Source organism: Nelumbo nucifera, chromosome 6 (assembly GCF_055504915.1).
Source record: "Nelumbo nucifera cultivar China Antique chromosome 6, China Antique-T2T, whole genome shotgun sequence".
Lineage (NCBI taxonomy): Eukaryota > Viridiplantae > Streptophyta > Magnoliopsida > Proteales > Nelumbonaceae > Nelumbo > Nelumbo nucifera.
In genome coordinates this window covers 23,415,813-23,441,329 of record NC_142654.1, presented here as the reverse complement: position 1 = coordinate 23,441,329, position 25,517 = coordinate 23,415,813, and the positions used below count along the sequence as shown (strand labels likewise).

Genomic DNA, 25,517 nt, shown 5'->3' with positions numbered 1-25,517 from the left:
TATGAGGCTCGAGCTTGGTTCGCCAAGGTAGTACAAGGCTTGAGCTCAGTTCAAGCTAGAACCTTGAGCTCGAGCTCAACTCGAGTCAAAAACTCGTAAGCTCGAGCTCAATTTGAGAAAAATGATTTATAAAAATAAAAAATTATATATAAAAAATATTTTTATTTGATATGTAAAAAATTAAGAATTATAATAATTAGTTATTATTATATATAAAAATAAAAATATTACATATTGTATATTATTTTCTATAATTTTATATTATTATTATTATTAACTATTCGAGCTCGACTCGATTATTAAACGAGCCTTTAAATTGGGCTTGAAGCTCAGGTGAAACTGAGCCAAGTCGAGCTTGAGTATCTCATGAAGAGCTTGGCTCGTGAACACCCCTAGTTGTAATAGAAGAAAAGCAAGCAAACATAAAAATAAATCATACCAAATTATAAAAATATTCTCTTTATATGTAGAGGCACATGGAATTGGGATTTGCTCGTCCTCGCAGAGGGCTAGTCATTCATGGGGAGATGTTCCCAATACACACGGTGGGATGTGGCTATGAGGTTGGAGTGAGGAGCCCAAGCTCAGATCTCCTACCTATAAGATACTACAGCTGTACATTGGGAACATCTTCTGTATTTACATGTTATCATTCATGAAGAGATGTTCCTAATACACAACTGTAGGAATTGGGATCTGTTCCTCATAGAGCACTTTTCACTCCGACTTCATAGCTACATCTCACTGTGTTATGTATCGGGAAATATCTCTCCATTTATAATAAATATAAGTATGGGAGATAATCCTGATGTGCGATTAGGACATACTGTGAGGTTGGTGTAAGGTGAGGTGTGAGGAGGATTATAATGGGTAGGAAATCCAGATTGTTATATAAGTACGGAAAATGTTCACAATACGCGGAAGGGATGGGTTGTGGGGCGCGCTCTATGGGCAGCCCATCCCGTCTCTTTACAGGCGAACTTTCCCCCTGGTTGACAGAGTAAAAAACACGGATGTCTAATGTTTGGGTACTTGGGACCTGGAGAAGAGGAGGCTGAGAAAGAAGCATCGCTCGTCAATTCTGTAGGTGTTGTCTACCATGACGTTTCATTTAAAGTAGAGCAGGTGCAGGGTCCCCCAACCCCCATTGAATAGACTCCCCAACTCCAATCCTAACGTCAGGACAGGAGAGAGAGAGAAAAAGGAAGAGCATCCTGACTCTGCGTGAGTGGAGCCAGAAAGAAAACCACTAGGCTCTAGCTCCTCTATTTTATCTTTTTGTCTGAGAACCAATGGATGAATAGTGTTTGTGGGCCCCCTTCTCCCACAGCCTTGCCTTGTGGTCACCACACACACCATGCAATCTAGATAAATATCCCAATCCTAGTAGATTGTCATCCTCCAACAATATAATCTAGATTCCGAACCGGTGCTTGTTAGACTGAGAGAGATCACTGGAGTTGGAGGTCGCTGTCTTCCATTCCAGCATTACTAAACGCAGGAGAGCTGCAATTTTCAGCTGAGCCTGGATACCAATACTGGTGGACGATTGATTGACACAACACACAAGTCAGTCAGGAGAGCAAACCCTAAGGTAATTCCGTGGAAAAAGAAGGGACACATATTATCAAACAAGTGGTGGGCACCATCAAACCAATGTACTAACCTCGTTATCTCTATACGTACTGACGACAAATTAAAATCATGTTTTGAGTCTCTCTCGGGCAGTTAATGGGTCAGGTTAGACCTTATGGACCCAAACCAATTGGGTCAATTCGGTTTCGATTTCAAATTTGGTTCCTGATATATATATATATATATATATATATATATATATATATATATATATATATTAAATAAATTAATATTATATATATGATATTTCAACAAGTTTATTATAATTGAGTCCATCGAGTCTAACCCAATTGACTCGAAAATTGATCGATTCGATTTCGAGTCCTTAGTAATTATTGTCAGGTCAATCCTGGTTCTACCTAGACCCAACCTGTTGACAACCCTATCTCTCTCTCACTCCCACTATAATACAATTTTTAAATTTTCATTTATCTTTACTTTTTCTTCAACCACTCTCTCCATGACAAGATAATAAATGATGAGGCGGATTTGGCCCTCCAGTGAAATTGTGACACCTGGCACCTCATGCAAACCAAGTGCAGCCTCTTGACAATTGGGCAGCTCGGGCAACTTGGCAAAACTTGCCACAGCTTTCCACTTACAGACAGTTTGACAGAGCTTGCCACAGCTTGCCACTTACAGACAGTTTGGCATGGCTCGCCACAGGCAGCTCGGCAGAGCTCGCCACAGGCAGCTCGGCAGAGCTCGCCACAAACAGCTCGACATAGTTCAGAGAGCTCCCCCAGGTAGCTCGCCACTTGCAGGGTAGCTCGCGGAAGAGCAGTTCGGCATATCATAGGAAGATCTCCTACCTGACATCCGTACCTGCCAGATCTGGTGCCAGCGCCCACATCTCTAGCCAGGCGGCATCATGCCTTCCGTCTCCGAAAAGCATGGCATGCCTGACAAGTCCGTACCCTGCAGCAGTAGCTTGCACCTGCCACCTCAGTCCTAGCAGTAACGGCTAGGGTAGTGGAGGTTACGCCTGATGTGACTGGAAACCACTATATAAGTACTTTGACCCCCAAAGACAAGGGGAGAGAGTGAAAAAATGGAGGTAATCCCTACTCTCTAGCTCTCTCATTTCTCTCCAAGTTCTCTACAATCAGAATGCTAACTTAGGCATCGGAGAGTCCCCGCCGGGTAAAACCCCCGGGCCCCCTGGTTCAGTTCTCATAGGTCCCTCAGCTCCCACCGCCTACAAAGAGGAGGAAAAGATGGAGTTCTCGTAGGTCCCTTAGCTCCCGCCGCCTACGAAGAGGAGAAAATGATGGAGTTCTCGCAGGTCCCTCAGCTCCAGCCGCCTACAAAGGAGAGAAGATCACCTCATGCAGAGGGCAGTCGGGTTGCGCTACACCAGGGAGCTCCACCATCCTCTGAGTTATAGGCCGCCTAGGAGCAGGTCAAATGACGAGTCCACCAAGGTAGCTCACCACCAAGGAGCTCGGCATAGCTCTCCCCAGCTCGGCATAGCTCTCCCCCAGGCAGTTCACCACCAGGGAGCTCCACCATCCTCTGAGTTACAGGCCGCCTAGGAGCAGGTCAAATGACGAGTCCACCAAGGTATCTCACCACCAGGGAGCTCGGCATAGCTCTCCCCAGCTCGGCATAGCTCGGACAGCTCGGCATAGCTCGGCCAGCTCGGCATAGCTCTCCTCCAGGCAGTTCGCCACCAGGGAGCTCCACCATCCTCTCCTGGGAGCAGATCAAATGACAAGGTACTTAGCCAAAAAAATTGATACATCACAAAAAATTGGTACGTGACCAGAAACGATTACATCAATAAATGTTTTTAATATATATTTCAATTAATCAATATAATTAATTAATTAAGTCTTGTAATTATGATTCTTCTAGGCAAGCCTCGAGTTGGAAATGAAGTATTGGATGAACTTTTATATTATTTACAGCATAATAAGTGTATTTAATATATTTTTAATTGATCAATATAATTAATTAATTAAGTCTTCTAATTATGTTTCATTTGGGCAAGCCCCAAGTTGGGGTTGAAGTATTGGAAACAACCCCAACTTGGAAACTTGTGGGCCTAATGTACACTCAATCTCGAGGCTAGGCTTGAACAAAAAACCTAGGCCTAAGCCTTGAATTTTGAGTTAAGTGGGCTTTGGTTGGTTGGGCCCAAGCTTGACTTGGAAATTTGTGAGACCAATGTGAGCTCGGGCTAGGATAAAGTATTGGGCCAAATCTTTGGCTAAAAATTTGTAGGGCCAGGCCCAGATCAAGTCTAAACACAAAACTTATGACCAAGCCTGGAATTCTTGGGCCAAGTTGGGTCTATTCATCTACATCTCTTTAATGTCTCAATTAGGGGTGTCCATAAAAACCGAAAAGCTGAACTGAACCACAAAATGCAATTAATCGAACCGATCGGTTCGGTTTCGGTTCAGGATTTTTGAAAAACCGATGGACTGGTTCGGTTTTCGATTAACCTACAAAAAAATCGACGGTTAACCGAACCAACCGGTATATATATTTTTATGTATATTTTATATATTCTTAATATATGTCACATATTTTCTATGTATTATATATAAATATATATTCATTATATATATAAATATATACTTATATTATATTTATAATGATCTATTTATAAATATATTATATATTTTTTCAAATATTTATAATATATTATTATACATATATTTGTATAATATATATTATAAATATAAAAAACCGAAAAACCAAAGAACCGAACCGGTCAAAAACTGAAACCGACGGACCGGTTACCCGGTGGTACCAGTTCGGGGTCAGTTTGGAGAATTAGAAAAACTAGTACCTCCAGTTCAGTTTACAAAAAAGTGCCATGGTTCGGTTAACCGAACCGTGGACACCCCTAGTCTCAATCTAAATCCATGAAACAAAAGAAAAGTATCATTTTAAAATTCTCTCTCTCTCTCTCCAAGAATTCAACCACTCCCTCCCATCCCTCCCCCACCCCCCCCAAACCCCTCCAATATTATACACTAGTTAAAATGTCTTAGTGCATATCTTATGTTAAGTTACTTAATTTCACTTAAATGCATTTTTTAAGATTTTATTAATTATTTTAAAATTATAAATTGTAATTATAAAATTATTTGTTTTAAATTTTGATTAATTAATGTAATTTAAGTGTTTAATTAAATTAGCAATTAATTAATTTACCATATTTAATCAATTAAGTTAAATTAACTTATTAAATTTGCCTATTTAATGTATTGCCTATTAAATTAACTAATTAAATTTTATTATTCTTATTAGCCCCACTAGTATATATAAATATCATAGGAATATGTATGCATGCATCCATATTCTTGTTTTTCTTGTTGTGAGCTCAAAAAAAAAAAACAAATTAAACCATTTGCTTTGAAAACAAAAACATCGCAAACATATTTTTGATTTAAAGAGCAGGATTTCATCTAATGATCTCTCATCATCATTCATAAATCATACAGTATCTATACTCCAAATTTTGTTTTTGTTTTAAACTTGATGGTTTCAAGAGCATGAATTGTTTTTTGAAACAAAACTAAAATGTTTTTGATTCTCAAAACAAAATTGCTCAAGATCATGAGTTGGTTTCTTTCTAGTATGGCAATTTCAAAAAACGAAAAAAGAAAAATAGTCTGATTCTTTTATACATGTTTGTTAGACACAAGTCACTATCTTGGAGGTTTTAAATATAGCAACATCGTTAGGCTTATAGGGGACCAAAACCTCCCTCTGTTTTAGTGTTTACTCCTCCACCCTATTTTTATGGGGCAAATCTCAGCCCAAAAGCCCCAGCCACCTGGCAAAGTGTCCAAGTCAAAAACCACTATTTGCTCAATTTGGGATTGTATGAAAGGGAGGGAAAAGGGAAAACCAGGTCTCAGTGACTGGAATTGAGCAACTAGGGGGTTGTGTGGATTGGGGAAAGAGGGAAATGGTCAATCCTGGAGGTCCCCTATTTAGTGAACAACTTGATGGGCTACACTGTTGGCCATCTAGAGAACAAGCAATTCTGGATATCTTGCAAGTTGTGGGGTGGGGGGCAACCCAACCCAACCAAAACTAAATTGGCTGTATGTTGGGTCTGGGCTCTCTCTCTCTCTCTCTCATAAGGTATTAAACTATTAATTAACTAGGAGCCAAGGTCAGAAGGTTTCCAGACTATGAAACTCATAGAATAAGACCAAATCAAGCAATTCCCCCCGTCAAACATGGGTGTGGCTAGGTCAGATGGAAAAGTGGAAATATACAAAGAAATTCCAGAAACAAAATAGCCACGAGCAATTCATTGGGGGCAAATTAAAGGGCATGCATAATTCAGTGCCTTTAAGCCGCCAGCACAATCTGATGGAGACATAATACATATATCCTGGTTTAAACTTTAAACTGAACACCAGAAATCTTTCTCTATCTTATGAATCTCACTCACTCGTGTACTAAACAAAACATATAACAAGAATAAAATAATTCTAAAAGTTGAGTTGAATACAGAGGCCCTGATGGATGTTGCTCACAGCTGGGCTGGGAAGAGAAAAGCTGGGTGGTGACTGGTGACTGGTGACTGGTGACTGGTGACTGGTGAGAGTGAGAGGTCAGGGACAGGGAAGGAGGGAGGGAATCCCAACCTGGCCCACTGGACCAAGAAAAAGACAAGAGAGAGAACACGGGATTGGATGGTGGATCTGGTCCATCTGGAATTGAAACTTTCAACTCGTACACGCGATGTGTACGCTCAGTCGGTCCATCTGGGTCCAGTCATATCTTGAACTTGGAGAGAGCTAAAGCATGCTTCGTGGTAAGTGAGAGTGCGGCGGGGGATTGAAATATTGAATGGCTGGACTGGAGTGGAGTGGAGAGTCCCCACTCCCCACTCCCCACTCCCCAGAGAGACACAGAGAGATATTAATAGTCACGTTGGTTGAAGAACGAAGAAAAACGCGGATCCGCGTTGCAACTGAAATCAGCGGTACTAACTCCCAATTAAGTAATTGTCACGGTCAAAGGGGGTGCTTTATATATATATATATATATATATATATATATATATATATATATATATATTAACTATAATTAACCGACTCTTTCTGAATTGTGATTTGTGAGTGTGAGAGATCGAGTCACCTCCCTCCAACTCCCAAAAAGCCATTTCTTGTCCTTATTCTCATCGTCTTAACTCTGACCTTATCTTCTCCTCTCTCCACCACCACCACTTTCTTCGACGGTTCCGGCAGCTGTCAATTATCAGTCAATCCTTTTCCTCGCAGCGATTCATCTCTATGCAAGCTGTTTCCAGTAGATTCTAGATTTAATTATTCAACATTCTTCACTTTTTATTCATGGTTTAGTATACGCGTGTTATATTTCGCCTCTTAAATAATTCCACTTACATACTCATGAAAACCCGAACAACTGAACCAAATCAAGGAAATTTAACCGAATCGATCGGTTTGGTTCGATTAACCAATATAACTAATCACCAATTAATCATATATATATATATATATATATATATATATATATATAATATATTATATGTATTTCTATGTTATTATATATTTATTTATAATATATATATATGCTTGATTCACATTTTTTTTTTAAATCAGTTACCGGTTCGTTTAAAAAATAGGCTTACAGTTCAATTACAACGGTCTTGGGTTTAAAGTTTGGGTCCATGAAAAAATTGACAAATTAAGGGTGTAACTTGAGTGGATTCGAATTCTACTTTATCAAAATTTGAACAGGAGAGGTCCAAAGGCCTGAGCCCAAAGCCATGAAAATATAATTTTAGGCAAGTCCAGCCCAAGTTGCTTTTCGAATCATTATTGACCCAGATGGTTGAACCGTGCAATTCAAGAATCGATTGCTTAAATTTGCACCTAACCCAAAATTTTCAAAAAAAAAGAAACCACTGACTCAGACAACAAACTGCTAACTCATATAACTAAACTACTTAAAGTGTTCGATCCGAAGAATGGTTTTTGTGTCAATTTTATATTTAATTAATTATTGTTTTATTAAATATTAACCGGCTGATATACCAAAGTGGTTCTATTTCTATTTCTAGGTTGGTTTTTAAATCCTTGTTAATACATGAATAATGTGGATTTTAAAAATATAGGTGTTTTTAGAAATGCTTTCTTAATATATTTTATAATATAAAAATATGATCATGGTAAACGTAATATATGAACATGTAAAATACTATTTTTAGTTAAAAAACAATAAAAATAAAAACTTTCCTCCCCCTCTCTAGACAGAGAGACACCTACAACACATGATCTATTAAGATCAAGATCGATCAATCAATCTCTACCATCAAGGTACTATACCAAGATTTCAACTGATCTTAGCCATTCAAATAATGCACAAAGGTTTCCAAAAATTCTAAGTGAATTAATGTCAACCATCCAAGTGATGTGCCAATATTTCAATTAATGCACATCACCACCATCTCTGATTTTTCTTTCTATTTTTCTGTGTTTGGTTGCAACGTAAATAAATTTATATTGATGCAAAATTATGGTAGTGCGAATGATTTGAATATAAATTCTGATCTATTTGTATTTCTAACTTTAGTTTATTTTGTTTGATTGCAGTACAAATGAAGTAAATTAAGACATGAAACATTATAAAGTAAAACCCAAAATAAAATTAAATGAAAATTTGTATTTTTTTCATGCATCTCATGCATTTGTATTAATGCAAATAAAATTGCACTGCAACCAAACACAGCGTATAAGATTCAAAGTATCTATATGAAATTCTTCATCTTATCAAGCAAATCTTATGGTTTTGGAAAGTTATTGAAACGCTTATTGGAGGTCGGCTTCTATCATGGCAAAGCCCATTCAAGTAGCTTTTACTGCCTTGTATTGAGAATATCTCTGTACTTGTATACTTTATTTCATGGGGAGATATTCCCAATGCGAGGCTGGAAAAGGCTGTTAGAACGGTGTGGGCACAGATTTGCCTTGATAGAAGCCAATTTCCGCTTATTGAGGCTTCTGAGAATTATGATTTTTTAAATGTTAAATAATAGTATTCTAGCCCCCTATGAACCTATAAAACCAAAAATTAAAAAGATGGTATATGATTCACTTGAAACACCTTATCCGGTGTATCATACTTCGAACTATGTTCAACTATCATTCTACTACTAATTTACCCAAGGTTCAAAATATCAATACACCCTATACACAAGAAGGGATGAATAAATACTTGAAACCTTGCATTTTTTTCCTCAAAATTTCAGGTTGGCCTAGCCAATTTTATGTATTTTAATTATTAAAAAAAGGTTTCTTAAAAACACCTTTAAATAAATGTATCAAAACCTAAAAAATACGATACGATACACCTGATATTCCGAACCTCAAATTTATCCATTATCTCCATTGCTTCCCCTCACCATTTCGGCATTTCCCCTAAAACCATGAAAGAACTTCTATCAATCTTGTTCTTTTTTGGTATTTTAATCCAACACAGTAATAACTCTCTAGGGTAACTGGTAACAGGTAGCAGGACTCAAATCCACATCTCCGTTGGGACTACCCAACTAACAAATCAATTGAGCCACCACTCGATTAATTTCTATCAATCTCAAGCATCAAAAATAATGAGATACCAAGATTAGTACCATCATCTTCTTTGCTTGCCCTTCCCTTCACACCCCCCCCCCCCCATCCCCCCACACCACCCCACCATCTTTCTCAACCATAACTTCTCTCTACACAGTTGATTCGCTCACCTCAACTTCCACCTTTGTCTTTGCCTTTGTCCCCACCATCATTTCTTTATTTTAATTCATCACTCTTACCTACCACCCATCCTTAGCTTTCCTATCAGGCTATCATCTCCACCACCAAACTCTCTACCCCACTTATCTTTTAATTTTTTCTTCAAAGTGACTTGTGGATAAGTTGATAATTTCTAACTAATTGTTAATATGTATAAACTAACATTATAAGTTACTAATATTTTAAGCAAGGTTCAAAGTATCAATATATTTGATAATCGATAATATTATTTTAATATTAGTTAACCCCCATTACACTATAATTATTACCCATCTTTCATATCATATAACACATTTTGATACTTTGAACATTGATTATAAGTACAGTTCCCTATAATATATCTTCAAATAAAATAGAAATATCCTTCATGTTATATATCAATAACAAAATAATTAAGGTTGCATTTGGATAAATTTGTGGATTTCTGCTTTTAAAGTCCAAAATAAACTTTGTGTTTTGGGGCTTTAAAATATTTTGGCTTTTAGATCATAATGTCTTTAAGCAATTCTTATCAAATGCTCAAAACACTTTTTGGCTCAATAATAGAGGGCTGAAAACCAATTAACTGAATTCAAATAGGCATAAATCTATATAATGAATCCGATATTAATAAACCTATATAAAATTAAACATAAGGCAAAAAATATAAGTATATCCAGTCTCGATTCCTACTTAATTCTAAAGAATTTTAATACTAAAAAGATGATATACATATGTAATTGGATCAGATTGGATCCAAGAAGATCGAATCAGATAATAATATTCGAATTCGATTAGATTATGATTAAACAAATATTCAAATTCTACTTAAATGAATCATTTTTAAATTCACATCAGATTAAACCCAATCCATTTGCAGTCCTAAATTTTACCTTTTACAATCCAAATCTCAAAAACAAAAACTTTAGCCTTCCCAGTTCCCACTCAGCCCCACCTATTATTAAGGAATTATTTTATTTAACCAATCTAGGCCCATCTATGACATAGGGGACCAACTTAGATTAGAACGTAAAATGTCAATCCCACAATCCAAATCAACCATACAGGTGGTGACCCTTTAACTTGTACTGGCAATTATAGCTGTCCCAACTTCTTACTTTTTTTCAATAAATAAACGATTTTCTATTTTTCCAGCTTGAAGAGATTCTTTTGAGTCCCGAATAGGGGTGTCAATTGGACTGGATTTGGTACAATCTGATTCACTCCAATGTGAGTTCATTACAAATGGACTTGGTCTAATTTGGTCCAATGAATATTTTGGACCATTTTGGACCGGTCTAGAGACTGTCTAATTTGTTTAAATTCGTGTTAATTTAAATTGGTTCCAACTCAAACCTGGTCCATTGACATCTATGTTCTTATCTTTTATTAATGGATCAGATATTGGCTCAATCCATTATAAATCCACTATGATCGAACCAGATCCAATCCAATATGTCATATTGGTCTGTCCAATCTATCTAAATTCAATGTCTTATTGGTTCATCCAATCCATCCAAATTGATTTTGATTTGAACAGAATCCAACCCAAAACCAGTCCATTGACACCCTTAATCCCGAACAGACAAGAAGATCATGATCATGAGGAACCATGCTAAATGGTCCCACCAGTGGGTCTGCAAACGGATCAAATTGGATTTATATATGGTATCTTTTCTATGTCATAGTCGAAAATTTATGTTGTATGTATCAATAATGCTATAATTTTGTTAAATTATCATAGTTATAAGTTTCAAACAAGTTATTTTGGATTCATTTAGTTAAAGAATGCAATATTAAAGATAAATTTAATTCATTTAAATAATAATATAAATATTTTAATCATTCTTAATAAATTTTATTAATACTAGTGAATATCCGATTGGAATCCAATATTCATAGGATGGATAAGATAAGATTCGAATTCGAATAAAATGATTAAAATTTGGATATTCCTATATCGGATTCGATCCGATCCGTTTGCAGCAGCCGTGGATTCAAGTACACGAGCAAGACGCGCACGTCCCTCCTTATCCACAACACAAGACTTCCATACCATATACTTTCCGCATCATAGATTTTTTCCTTTATAATTAATCGCCGAGGATTTGGTCTCCTTTTGCAGCTGCACGAGTCAAAGCTGCCACTAAAAGGGCTCAACTCAACGTCAATTCCAGAAGCAAAGAATAAGAAAGTCGTACTAAGGAAAAGAGGACACGTGTAGAAAAACTGTTCAAGTTTCAATTTTCAAATGGCTGGGCTGGGCTGGGCCCGGGCAGCTGTTTACAAGTCATCCCCAAAATCCAAACTCCAGACAGCCTGGCGCCTCCGAAGATTCCGTGTTCGTGTCCTTTGCGCATCGTCCCTCCCCCCTCCCATATAAACAAATCCCCCTTCTCATTCCTTTTGTGGCAATTTCGATATATCAGTCAAATCTCTTCCACTTCTCACCTCAGTCCAAGTTTTAGTCAACTAAACCAGAAGCAGAGAAAAGCTCAACTCAACTTATATGGATATCTTTCACCGATTCTCTGATCAATACTCTTTCCTATCAAATTCTTACTCGTTCAACGTGCCGGATTCTTCTTCCTCGATGTCGGACTCCTTTAGTCGTCGAGCTGCTCACTCAGACGAGGAGGTCATGCTGGCTTCCAGCCACCCCAAGAAGCGCGCCGGTCGGAAGAAGTTCCGGGAGACTCGGCACCCGGTTTACAGGGGCGTCAGGAGAAGGAACTCCAATAAGTGGGTGTGCGAGGTCAGGGAGCCCAACAAGAAGTCGCGGATATGGCTGGGAACGTTCCCCACTGCGGAAATGGCTGCCAGGGCTCATGACGTCGCTGCATTGGCTCTCAGGGGGCGGTCCGCTTGTCTCAACTTCGCTGATTCCGCGTGGCGTTTGCCCGTTCCCGTCTCCGCCGACCCCAAGGACATTCAGAAGGCGGCAGCGGAGGCTGCGGAGGCGTTCCGGCCTCAGGAGTCGGATGCGATGTCGTCCGCTGATGATGTGAAGCCGGAGAATGCAACGGCGACGTCGTCGGAAAACGTGTTGTACATGGACGAGGAAGCAATTTTCGGGATGCCGGGATTGCTTACCAACATGGCAGAAGGGTTGCTACTCTCCCCGCCTCACTGTTTACAAGGTTGGGATGACGTGGAAAGTGATGCTGACGTGTCTCTATGGAGTTACTCAATATGATTGCGCCAGTAGCAAACAGAAGAGTCTGCTTTATAATTTTATATATAAAGTGGGATAGTGGTGGGCCCCCTTCTATTTTTTTTCTGACAGGGGACAGAAATGGAAAAGGGATTGGGCTTGCTTTTGCTTTGCTTGGTAGGAATGTAGGATGCAAATATCTATGTATACAGTGCAATTTCTTTGTAAAATTTTGCCTCAATTACGATGTCTGTTGCTCTCAAATTCGAGTTCGAGTCAAAGGTTCAAAGTAGGGAAGCTGAAAACAAAATTTTGAAGGTTCAAAGTATCGATTACTATGCGAAAACGAAATATCAAATACTAGGAATTAAGATATGTGGTCATGTTCAATGTTCAGTGGCAGGCAACTTCGCTTCGGCTTCTATGGTCGATGGATGCTTTCTACTGCATCGAGCTTGGAAACAGGTAGAGCTGTTTACCCGAAAGAAGAAACCTGGAGACCGCTCAAGTGTCTGAACTTGGTATTTTGGTAGTATGGCCAAACCTTGGACTCTTTTCAAGTCTGGACCGGAACAGTTGGTCGTTGGGGAGTAGCTGCTCATGCTCAGAAATAATTGTTATAGAATGGAATCCCACTAGATTTGCTCGTTTAGGTTAGAGCTGTCTTCATCTAAAGTCTTTCAGAGCCCACTGCTTTGATTTATGTCGCATAGAATCAGATGGATAGAGAACAGAATTCTTTTGACCAGCATCATCTTCGCTTAATTAGGCTATAAAACAAAACGGGATGGAGTAACTGCTCCAACTAAAATGCAGAAGCAATTTATAAATGAGAAACCTGCACTGAGCCAAAAAAAAAAGCTCTGGTTTCAGCAAAAGAAAAAAGAACAAGGGCATATATTATAAACAAAGAGTGGCAATCTCCTCCTCCACCCTCGCAATTTCTCTTAATTACAAATCATCCCTGCTCACTTGATTTTGCTCAAAGCAGAACTTGATTGTAGACTGAAAACAGATACAATTTACATCTTTAACATACATGGGGGCAAACGCAATAACAAAAAAGGGAAACATCGCATTACATTGAGATAAGTGAAAACAGAAGTAATGGATTCAGGGATAACAACAATCAACAATGGCCCTAATCAAAAAGAAGACGCCGCCTGACAGACTTGGATAAGTTTGGACTAGAGCCCTTTCTCCTAGCTTTAGAAATCCCTTCTGATTGCTTCTCGGAGTTCTCAGTTGAATCTCCTGCCTGCTTCGCCTGATCTGGTAATTTTGTTGAACGGTAAAACTCGGTAATACTCAGCTGGATGCCACTTGATTTTGGAGATTCTGACCTTTGAGTTCCAACAAAACTCGAAGCAGACTTCTTTCTTCGTGATTTCAGTTCTTTCATTTCCTAGAGAGTTATGACAGAAACAAAAGAATGGTTTAGCAGTACGAACTCCTCAACAAACAGAAACATACAGTTATAGCAATATTGGCCTTCAATATTTCCAAATTCCTACTCCATAATAAGAGCATTTCAAATACATGGAGTATTCTAGCCAAAAATGTAAGACCAATGATGACATTGAATAAAACTAAAACAGAAGGAAAGCTTTCATTAGTTCTTCCCATCATTTTCAGAAGCCAGATGACAGCATGCCACAATAGAAGCCCTAGCAAACTAATAGGATTAGGACAACAATATTACATAAAAATAACCATCTGAGATGGTGCAAGTCTTCAATTAAAACACTGTTGCAAATTTGGCATATACATTCACAGCCAAAGCCCGTTTTTGTCTGACAATTCTATTTGATTTAGGTAATAATAATATTGTGAACACTAGAAAAGGCAGACTTTTATAAACGACGAGGAAAAATATCATACAAGAAATGGTTAGAATGGTCCTGTAGGCGAAATTTTGGATCATGGATACTTGGCTAGGCTAATACAGACTTTGCAGTCAATTGTACATTTTTTCTTACTAATCAGCACTGCTGGTTCAATCATCTAGAACAGTTTGTGTTCTCATAGCCCATTATTAATGCAATTCGGCCTTAATACCAATTTAATTAGGTTCAGCCACAGTCAAGAGCTATGTTTTGATATCCTATTATGTGCTTTTATTTTACTTTTTGATAAAGAAATCATGACCTGCCACATCAAGGTCGGCAAGAGATTCACTGGTCAAGACAAGTTATTCCAGGTTACTGATTTCCAAACTCAGCTTTCAAGTTTATTTTATTCATCACAAATACAGTAGGGAATCAATTAGAATATGACCAATCTCTGTAACAGAGCCAGAATGACACAATTGGAAGAACATGATAGAAGTATAACTTACTTTTTCCTTCAAAAATGCTTCAACCTTTCTAGGAAATGCTGCTCGAACCAGCTCAATATTTTCATCTGTCAACAGAAACCAGCATTCATCGATGACAAGAATCTGAGGGACATCAGGCTCATCCAGTAGATCACTAGATTCAGCCACTACATCTGACTCTCCCTGCTGTAAATCCACCTGTTTGGTTGGAATCATATGCATGGCACTCCCCATATCATGAGCAGCTTTCTTCCACTTGACCACATAAAAGGGGTGACCACATCTCACCTTCACACGCTGAATAGAATTGAACTCATATTGTCCATATAACAGTGCATCTCTGGTTGGATTTGAAGCCATCTCTCTTAAGAATATGGTGGACAACATTGGGAGCATCTTTTGCCGTATGTAAGATGGGTCCCACTGCTGATGATAACATAAGAAATCAACTAGTGTTTCAATATTTGGGTTTTCCCACAACAAAGGACCATTTTCTGCACAGAAAGAACACAACATGTTAGCAATTGAAAATCAGCTAGTGTTTCAATATTCAGGTTTTCCCACAACAAGGACCATTTTCGGCACAGAAAGAAGACCACACACACACAGAGAGTATGCAACATAGAAAAAATACAAATTTTTTCTTAGTCAGCTTGCATCAAGTCTTTGGGTTTGAAATGGTTCTTACTTAAAAAATCCCTATGGGGATAAACTGATTGCCACTTTGCAAGCATATTTTTCCCAAGGAACTAAGGCTGTGTTTGGTTACTAAAAAAATAGTGGAAGTATAATCGTGGGAAAGTCACTTGAGACATCTTATGAAATTTATTTTGCACAACTCCCCCCCCCCCCCGATCAGCAAAAGAAATTCATTAGATTAAATAAAATTCAGTACAATTGATGGACAATTCCAGCCTAGAATTACAGTTTTGCCCAAACCAAATTTGTTTAGCTAGAGCATCAGTAGCCCCAGTTGCAGATCTTCTCACCCAGCTGAAATTTGAATTTAATTGTTTTGCAATGATATCAATTTCCCTAAAAGCATGCCTGAATTTCCAAGGTGCACATCTTTCCCTTTCTCACATGTTTTCACAGGAACCAAAAAGAGCCTAAATGTAACATTCCGTGATGCAGATGTAAGGCTGGCTAGGCAATTTCGTCAAACAGGTAGTCTGGTATTGGTGAACCACTGTAGTAAGTAAATTCCTGAAAAAAAGAATTGAGAAGAGGGTTGGTTTATAAGCTAAGGTTATGGGTTGGGGAGATTAATGCAAGTTTGGAAAGGGTTATGCATGATGATTTGAGGTTCAAGAGATGTGCTTAGGAGAAGAAAAAAGGGTTTTCTAACAAATGTAAGAAATTTCAAGAACAGGAGAAATAGTAGGTTTTCTAAACCACTTGATATGAGTTTCTGTATGTGGGAGGGGGTGAAAATTAAGGGGAGGAGCTAGGTTAGGAGGGGATATCCTCATTAGAAATTAGGACTTCTGGATGCTGTGAATCTTATGATTTCTAGGAGAGACTTCTGTCTCCAAGGAAAATAACAAGAAACTAACATTTTGCATAGGTGAAATTAGAAATTTACTAAAGACAAGTTCATCAATCCCCCTTGAATAAATTGATTGACATTCCAAGGCTGTTGAATGCTTTTCAAAAGTTGATATGGAAAATCCAGAAAGAATAAGAGAGGAAAGGAGATGGGGCCCTAGAATCCCTACAGGGTTTGTTGTTGCATCACACAACCAAGGGTAAGCAAAAGCTTCAATAACTTCCTTTATCAAATTGTGTAATAGATAATGCAGTATAGGGTTATCTGTAGGGTTGGCAGCATTGTTCATTGAAATATGAAAAATAAAAATAATAAAAAAAATAAATACTAGTAACTCCTAACCATTAATCCAACTCTAGCAAAACTTTATACAGGCCTTAACAAAGATTTGACAGACATTTGACAATGGTCAGGCCCCACAGAAAATATAAAATGAACAAAATACCATTGTTGTTCATAAATTAATTGAAAAATAATTAACATAACTATGCAACTGACATTTATGACTGGTTGCCTTAACTTCCTAAAGATGCATAAAGGGACTGATTACAATCCCCATCACCCCTTGAAAGAAACTCTCTGAAAGGCAAAAGCTATGAGGAAAGAGGTGTCAGTTAATAAGAAAAAGTCTTGTAGGTTAATTCTTATCATAAACAATAGTCTTCAGATCCTCCTAGAGAAGTCATACAATCTGCCCCCCCCCATGAAATGAGGCAAATAAGAACCATGAGCCTCATTTTCTCACAGAAATGAGGTTCCAACGAGTTCACATCGTCTGCCCCATAGGAACAGAAATTTTTCTGTTCCATCCAATAGCAATCGAACACGCCACTCTCCTCCCTCTTACATTCCAAATTGATAGAGTCCAGACTTAATGACTGTCTGGACTCCAAAAAACAATCAAATTCAATTAACCCGCTCCATCCTTCTCTTTTTATCTTTTCCCATTCCCTCTCTCTTCTCTCTGCCCACCGCCCTTACACAACACCGAACCGCCCCCACACAGCCGAAACCTCCACCGCCCCTACACTGATCAGGACCATATCAGTAACTGTCTTTCCAGTTGTTTGAGATAAGTGGGATAAACTAAAGCAAGGGAAAAGAAGCAAAAACCCCATTTACAGACTGAAGACATACTCTGTATTTAGGATTATTCTGGTTTAAACTCTTCGCCTTTGGCTGATTTAAGAATTGTTGTATCGCTGAGCCAATCAATAATCAAGAGCCATGTTGATTATTTAATTGTCATAATAACACAGTGGTAAAGAAACAAAGTTTAGATTTCGATAAAAATTGGCTATTTGGTCACAGAAACAGAGGACCACTTTAGCTTTCAAAAACCAAGCAAAAGGGAGAAGGGCATGTAAGCACAGGAACTCTAATAACTCCTAGCATCTGTGTGACCTTCCTCATCGTGAGCCTTAGTGATGGCTCTTCTTGAATGCACCAAAATGCAACCCTCAGGAATCTCTCCAGTAGATATCTAACCTGCTTTGACAGTAGCAGTTGTAAGCCAAATCTGTAAGAATTTCTCCATTGTCATTCTCGTCAGTTTCTGTTGGAATGTTCTTCCTACAACAGATGATCTCGAGCAACAAGACCTCAGAGCTATATACATCAACCTTCGTAGTGATTGCCATACTCCTGAACCACTCGGGTGCAACATACCTTTTGGTTTCCCTAATAGCTCTATGAGTTCGACTCTGGTTATTCATAAGAAGCTTTGCCAATCTTTGGTGTAAAACATCAAGAAGTATATTTTCACAATGGATAATTTGGGTTCTGCACTCTTCATGCAAATACAGGAGTCCTCTTGCAACTCCAACACAATATGGGTGCGTTGGTTCCAATCAGGCTTTGGAGTTCGGAAAAGGAAGCTTGCTAAAGCACCATTGCTCATGAATTACAAGAAGTTGATGTTGTTCTCATTGCAATACCCCATCAATCAGACTAGATTCTTGTGGTGGGTCTGTCCAATAACACCTACTTCTGTTCTGAACTCTTGCCCGCACTCTTGAATTACTCTAACTTCTTTACTGCAACATCGACTCCTTTATAAACAGTTCCAAAAGAATCCCTTCCCAGATCTTCGCTGAAATCACTTATAGTTTCTTGGAGGTCTTGCTAAGTAAAAGAGGATGGATTTACTTCTACAATATTTCTTTTTGGTTTAATCGATTTTGGTTTGTTGCAGTAAGCTAAGAAAGCAAACAGGGTAGTTACAGCTATCAGTAGCAAGTTAACAAAGACAGATCGAGCTACCCGAAAACAGCAAGATGATGAGGATCATTATCCTTCTCTTATCTTTCTTTACATGGCGATTGTCTACTCTTACCTTGAGGAGAGCCTTTCCATTAATGTTTCTGGTTATCCTTCCATTGGAAAGTGGTAGAATCTTCTTCCAACAGGTCTGACCTGTGAAAACTACAACACAACAGTGAGTGTGATCGCCAGCGACAGAAATGGAGTGGCAAACAGAGTAATGAGAACGAGACTGAGAGAGAGAGAGGAGAGAGAGAGAGAGAGAGAGAGAGAGGGCGGGTTGGGCGGCGATCCCAACAGCTTAGTTGCTTCTCTGTCTCTGACGACAGTATAGCAGAATGATGTCAGTGAGGGTGAAGGAGCTCGGTAGGGAGGGAGGAGGGGAAGAGAATAGTGAGATATAGAAAGAAGGGGTTGGCTCGGGTTAAACAAATTTGATAAAACTTGGCATCCATACTGCCGTTAGAACAAATCTCCGTCAGTTTCAAAATCATGTAGGGGAGTGTAACGTGTTCAAAAACCATTGGGCAGGACAGAAAATTTACTGTCCCTAGGGGACAGACAATGTGAGCTCGGTTCTAAAATCCTCTTTTTTTTTGTTAAAATATTCAAAGTGATATAGTTACTTTCTTATGGCTCTTAGGTTTTTAGACCATTTTAACAGAATGAAGCCCTATTACTGCAGTTATTAGTAACTTGTCTCCACACTAGTATATAGAATTTTCTGATTCTTGACATCTTCATATATATGCAACAAGATCCAAAACAACAAGTTTAGACCCTCAACCAAGGACAAGCCAGCCTTGCCAGATCTAGCCCAACCCAGCCTAAACTTAAATGCAAGCCTGGCAAGGCTTGGACCTGGTTGGATTAGCTTGGTTTCGGGCTTTAGGTGTAAGAGAAAAGAGAAAAAAAAAACAGTAGGTTTATCTAATATAATCACCTTTAAGAAACAATAGTAAAATATGCATACATGGAGAGAGAGAGAGAGAGAGCATGTGTTCATATACAGGTTTATCATACAAGTTATGGTGTGTTTTATATACATATAAGGACTCAGACTGGACTTAGGTTTCATACTTTCATCAGACTCAATCATGGAAATCAGGTTGGGTAAGGCTACCATAGGCCTCAACAAAATTTCAACTTGACCTAAGATCAGGCACAAGTTTTCAGTTTTCATGTTCAGGGCCAGCCTGCAGTCAATAGTCCCAGTGAAACCTACGCAAAAGCCCAAATTAGGACCAACAAAGTTGCACCTCTAACTAAAAATGCCAAAGTATGGTGCTTCAATATGCATGCACTTCTCTTGCCTGATTTATCCACCATCTTTTGCTACTTGAAAAATCAAATTGATAGGAGAATTCTCATGCAAAAATTTTCATCATCTAATTAGAGAGTCAACCTTTGATGAACCATCCAGACACAGCATTGGGGAGTTATCATCATGTTATGCCATTTCTCACCCAGCATGTGGCTGGTAGGAGAGTCTGAACCAACTTTAAAATATGATATTCTTACTGTCAGGACCCTGGAGACCATGCTGCTTAGAATAAGAGTTAAAATTTACTTTTCAGGAAAAAGAAAAAGAATTTACATCAAAATTCAATAAACCATTTCACCTTATTAATGCTGACTAATCCTCTCTCTATACCAGAAAAATAAATTGCAATGCATTTATAGAGCTATAGACCCAAGAAACATCAATGAGAATCACTTAGTACTTATGACATGATCATGTTATTCAATCAAGGACATACCAAACAAATTCCCGTGGTTGTGGCTTAAATACAGTTCAATGATCTCATTATTTGGAAAGCTCTGCTCCATGGCAATTTTTTGGCAAACTTTGATTTGCCAATTTTCGTGCTTCTTCTGTTCCTTACTTTTCCGATCCTGCCACCCAAAGCCCACAAAATTCCTTTAGAGGTAGGTGATGAATAACTTAAATCTGCCTGCATGTCTAGTGAGTTGCAACTACATGAACAAATTAAATATGCAAAATCCCAGGGGATTAACATACAATACTAAAATCTGGGGAACGATGAACAAAGGTTAAGATCAAACAAGGACTTACACTATCACAGGAAGAGCATTCACATTTGAAGCCAACCATCTTCTGTATGCAATTCTCATTACTATTAACACTGCAATAATTGCAAGCTACCTTCAGATGACCTCTCTTGGTGCCTGGATGTCCACAGCAGGAACAATGAAGGGATTTTGTCTTTATTGAGTTTTCAACAGAATTAGGTATACAACCCACAGATTCAATACCGCCCTGAAACAATAATGTTTCCCCATTACCTACTTCCTGCAGCCTGTACTAGATACAAAAGGATGGTTAGTATTCAGCAGCCCAAAATAATCAAGCTCACTACTTCACTAGTATCACCAGCCAAAGAACATTAAACAAAATACTAAACATGGTCCATGAGTCCATCCAAGAAAACAAACCTATTCAAAACCTCATCTTCAGAAAACATTTGAACAAAACGAAGAGCTGTATCAACTCCAATCCCTGGCACACCATTCAAGTCATGGTCATTCCCAACCAAAAGAGAGATGGCTATCAAATGCTTCCTCTTCAGCCCGAGACCGGCTTCAATATCTGAAATGTTGTAGCATTCAAAAGGTTCCTGCATAAAATGTGACGCTCATGCTTGCTGGGAGGTGAAAAACCAATTGTAATGTAATTCAGTCTGTAAACGTCATCACGAAACAAAGCGAGACAATGTAAAAAGGTGGTTCATGTTAAACAAATGGTACACAAAGAAGAGATGGAACTGAATAAAATAAAACAAAAGGACACAGTATCAAAGAAACAATAATACCAAAAGGATGTCACTGGTTTCCGTATTTGCAGGTTACTGTATTTTTTTGCAATTTTATCTATATTTTATATTTAATATTTTTATTATAAGATTTATGATGTCACTGGTTGACCCAAATGACCTGAGGGTAGAGACACTCACCATCACCTAGAGGGAAAAGCAGTTCCACTTCCAGGTCATTTTAAAGCATTGCTTTGAAGGCACATTACAAAACAAACAACTAACAAAAACCATGAGAACAAAAGTTGAAAAATGGTGAAGCTTACTTTAGAGTTTAGCCGGAGACATTTTACAACACATTTGGCCCCAAAAAGGAAGGCATCACTGTCAGCTGTGATACAGGCATCAACATGGCCTTCATCATTTAGTTGGGCACAAAGTCCTTCAGCTTCAGATTTTGCTTCTAGCACTGGCATCCCTAGGAGTTCAAGCAGCTCCTGTCACCAACACTAGTAGAAAATGAGACTAAATATTCAAAAATTACTATAGAAGGAAAAATAATGGAACTAGTATACCCTAATCAAAACAAATGGAAATAAATTGTTAACTGTTAGAAAGGAATTTTAGCCTGCTCAAAATGATATTATGCCCTTCACAAACACTAAAAAATATCGAACATGTAAAATGGAGGCATAATAATAAGAAAAGGTTCAGGAAAAAAATAACAAATAGCATATGATCATTGCCTTGTTTAGAAGAACAAATAAAGCATTCAAAATTGCTGCCACATCAGTATGTGACATATTTATGTCCATATTGGAATGTTGAAGTTAGAAGTACTTGACTGGAAGAAGCCACAGGGTACATACCCAGCATTAGGTGGCAGAAAACAAAATGTCAGAACTTGCTGAAAACAATAATTATGTTGAGCTAGAAAATTACTAATAAAAAAATAGTTGAGCTTGAAATTTTGAGTTCTTAAATTTTCAGGTCATTAGTTATAACTAGTTAATAGTTCTCTTTTAGTTAGTTAATATATCCAAGATTAAGTTATAAAGTAATTTAGGTAAGCATATTCAAGATCTTCAGGTTCTATAACCAACTGATGGTAGCTCAGTTGGTAAGTTCTCTCACTGGTTCGGCAGAGACTTGGGATCAAATCCCACTGTCACCAGAGTTGGGGGGTTATCGGTATGGGGGATGGGCTACCCTGCATTATGTGGCCCCATGAAAGGTAAAAAACACTATAATTCCAGAATGATATTCTTTTTCCCACTTCAGGACGGATTATATCCTGAGAGTTCAGGACATGAAGGAACTGCATTTCTAGATCCTACATATATTAGATTCATACCTGTACCTGGGAAGTACAATTACACTCTTGCAATTGTTTCCATGTTTAGGTAATTCTTTTTGACTGTGTCCAAGCCCTTGTCAACTCCATATCTGTTTGTACATACTGTTTGCAAGCCACTATGCTTTTTGTGACTTGTGAACCAGCAAATTATACTGATCATTCAGTTTTGTATGGGTACGTATCAAGATATGGTTCAGTCAACAACTTCTACAAATTGGTACATAGTCATTTCAGCTATGACAATTTCTCTTTTAATGTCTGTCTTGGTGAACCATATTAAGTATTAACACAGCCATAAGGCCCATGGTGATGACATAGAAAATTGGAAGACTGCATGAAAAATATAGACTACAAACAACAAAAAGTAAAACGACGGAGAAACGAGAACCTTCGTTAGTGGTGGCCTTGGAAGCTAAGAAATCATTCAAAATATGAACTTCTTAATAGTCAAAAAGATTTCTTTCAATTTTCTATTGAAAAAAAATAACTGAGATGGAAGGGGGTAAAACAAGTGAAAAGGAAAAAACGATGATTGAAAAGAACAGTCAATTGAGTAGGAACAAACAGCATATCAATGGCATACCAAAGCATCCAGAAGAGTAGCAGTAGAGTACAACTAAAAATTAGCTTACCACACACTCTCTAACACATTTCGTAAAAGAACGATTCCTTTCGACGGAGACACCATCTTCCGCCTTCAGTCTGCTCGGTAAATCGATGCCAGAAGAGCGAATGAAGCGCTCAATCCTCGCCCGTGACTTCAATGGAGACGGAACTCCGTCGACCACAAAGACTGGAAATGCTCCAAGCTACAATTTTGTTTCAATTTTAGGTTATTCTTTTTCTTGCAGTCAAATAAGATAAAATTATGAACGAAGTTGAAAGAGGGGAAATATGACAAAAGTTTGAAACCTTGGAGAAGAGATTGATGGTTCTAAAGAATGTGAGTCTGAGATGGGGATTTCTTGCATTCCCCTTAATGGCGGTTTCGTGTTGAACAATCCAGAAGGAGAGGTCGACTGCTACTCTTTTGTTTCGGAGGAAATCGAAACCTTCGTTGCGCGCGTAGGGTTTTAGCAGATCCCAGAAGTTCCCTCCAACGCCCATATTCGACGAAGTACGCCGAGCAAACAATGGCGATTCTCCGATAGAGAAGATATGTGTCTTTGATCCTTTCACATTATTACTAATATACGACGAAGAGGCCGAAGCAGTGGAGATTGCAGAATGGTGAACGGAGGATGGACTAGAGAGGGTTTGGGTTTTAACGGATACAGGTTTTGTACTTCTGTATTTTGGATTTGGTTGTAGACCCGTGGACCGGTATTGCTGCAAACGGATCGGATCAAATCGGATATAGGCATATCCGAATTTGATTTGTTAGCATTCGGATATCGGGTTCGAATGGAATTCGGATTATAATCGAATATTAAATAGTATAAATAAATTAGACTAAAAATAACCAAAATATTATATATTATATATTATTAACAAAATGAATTAAAAATGACTTTAATAATATATTTTATGAACAAAATAAATTGAAAATTACTTATATAAAACTTGAACATATGACAATTTAGTGAAAATACAATATTAAGACCAACTTCAATTATAAATATAATATATGTTGCTACCAGATATAGAGCTTAGGGCAACGGGTCCAGGAAAGAAGATGTCAGAGGCCTCGGGAGTTATCCCATGGGTAAGGGCTTCAACGGTCAAATTAGCAGAGGGCTCTGAGGGTTGGATCAAGCAAGAGAGAAGACTTAGAGTTTGAGTTTCAGTATGTGTTTATCTTAATATAGGAGGTAGGGTGAGCATTAGATTTATTCGGTTATAAATCAAATTGAATAAACTGAAGTTTTTAAAACCAAAATCGAAAATAGATTTTCAATAAAACCGAAATAACCGAACCAAAATTTTTTGTTTAGTTTTCGGTTATTTTGGTTAAAAACTGAATTTAGTTATTATATATATAATATTGTATATTATAACATATAATATATATATTATGAAATTTAATTTCATTATAATACATTATGTATAAGATATTAATATATAAATATATAGCATATTATATATTATATAATGAATTTTTGTTAATTCAGTTTTTTCCGGTTAACTGAATTTCTAAATCTGAAAATCGAAACCAAAAACCAAAATTGTTAAAAACCGAATTACCCAAAAATCGAACCGAAAAAATGAAACCAAAATTTTCAATTCAATAATTCGGTTTTAACCGAATAATGTTCACCCCTAGTGGGACTAGTAGGAGTCCCTTTTTACGATCAAAGTTAACTAAGAGGAGGAATAGTTGAGAGCAAGTGGTGGCAGTGTGGTGATCAGGATGCATCCGACCGATGCTATGTGTCAAGACCTGTATGTCGACGAGACCCCTACATTGGCTCCTGCTATAATGTGCATATGGGCCCGGGGCATCTCATAGATCTAGGCCTGGGCCATCTCGATCTCGATGTAGTATGAGGTACTGAGGTGTGATTTGTGAGAATTCCTAGTTCTCATAATTATTCCAATAATATATCAGATTTGGTTGAACAATTGATATCCCAAATGCCGGTTCTGAATGTGAAAAGCAATTTCCTTGCTTGGATAGTTTTGGCTTGGCATTTCATTTGAAGTCTGTGTTTGATTTGAAGGGAAAGTTGGGAAAATCTATACAAATTTTATATCGGTTTC

At 37.9% G+C, this 25,517-nt stretch overlaps 2 protein-coding genes across 2 annotated transcripts; one reads left to right on the top strand and one right to left on the bottom strand.

The window, feature by feature from the left end:
• The first annotated feature begins 11,802 nt into the window (after positions 1-11,802).
• Positions 11,803-13,305, top strand: CBF4 (C-repeat-binding factor 4). The gene has a single exon (XM_010280222.3). The coding sequence runs from the start codon at positions 11,914-11,916 to the stop codon at positions 12,598-12,600; it is 687 nt and encodes a 228-aa protein (XP_010278524.1). The 5' UTR covers positions 11,803-11,913; the 3' UTR covers positions 12,601-13,305.
• Positions 13,306-13,425: 120 nt separating this feature from the next.
• Positions 13,426-24,087, bottom strand: LOC104612691 (5'-3' exonuclease family protein). The gene is made up of 8 exons (XM_010280221.3): positions 23,730-24,087; positions 23,450-23,626; positions 21,787-21,957; positions 21,144-21,325; positions 20,764-21,007; positions 20,447-20,582; positions 14,897-15,369; positions 13,426-13,963 (listed from the first exon to the last, which is right to left on the bottom strand). Exons 1-8 carry the CDS (start codon positions 23,922-23,924, stop codon positions 13,700-13,702), a joined length of 1,842 nt encoding a protein of 613 aa, XP_010278523.1. The 5' UTR covers positions 23,925-24,087; the 3' UTR covers positions 13,426-13,699.
• Between the last annotated feature and the right edge of the window lie 1,430 nt (positions 24,088-25,517).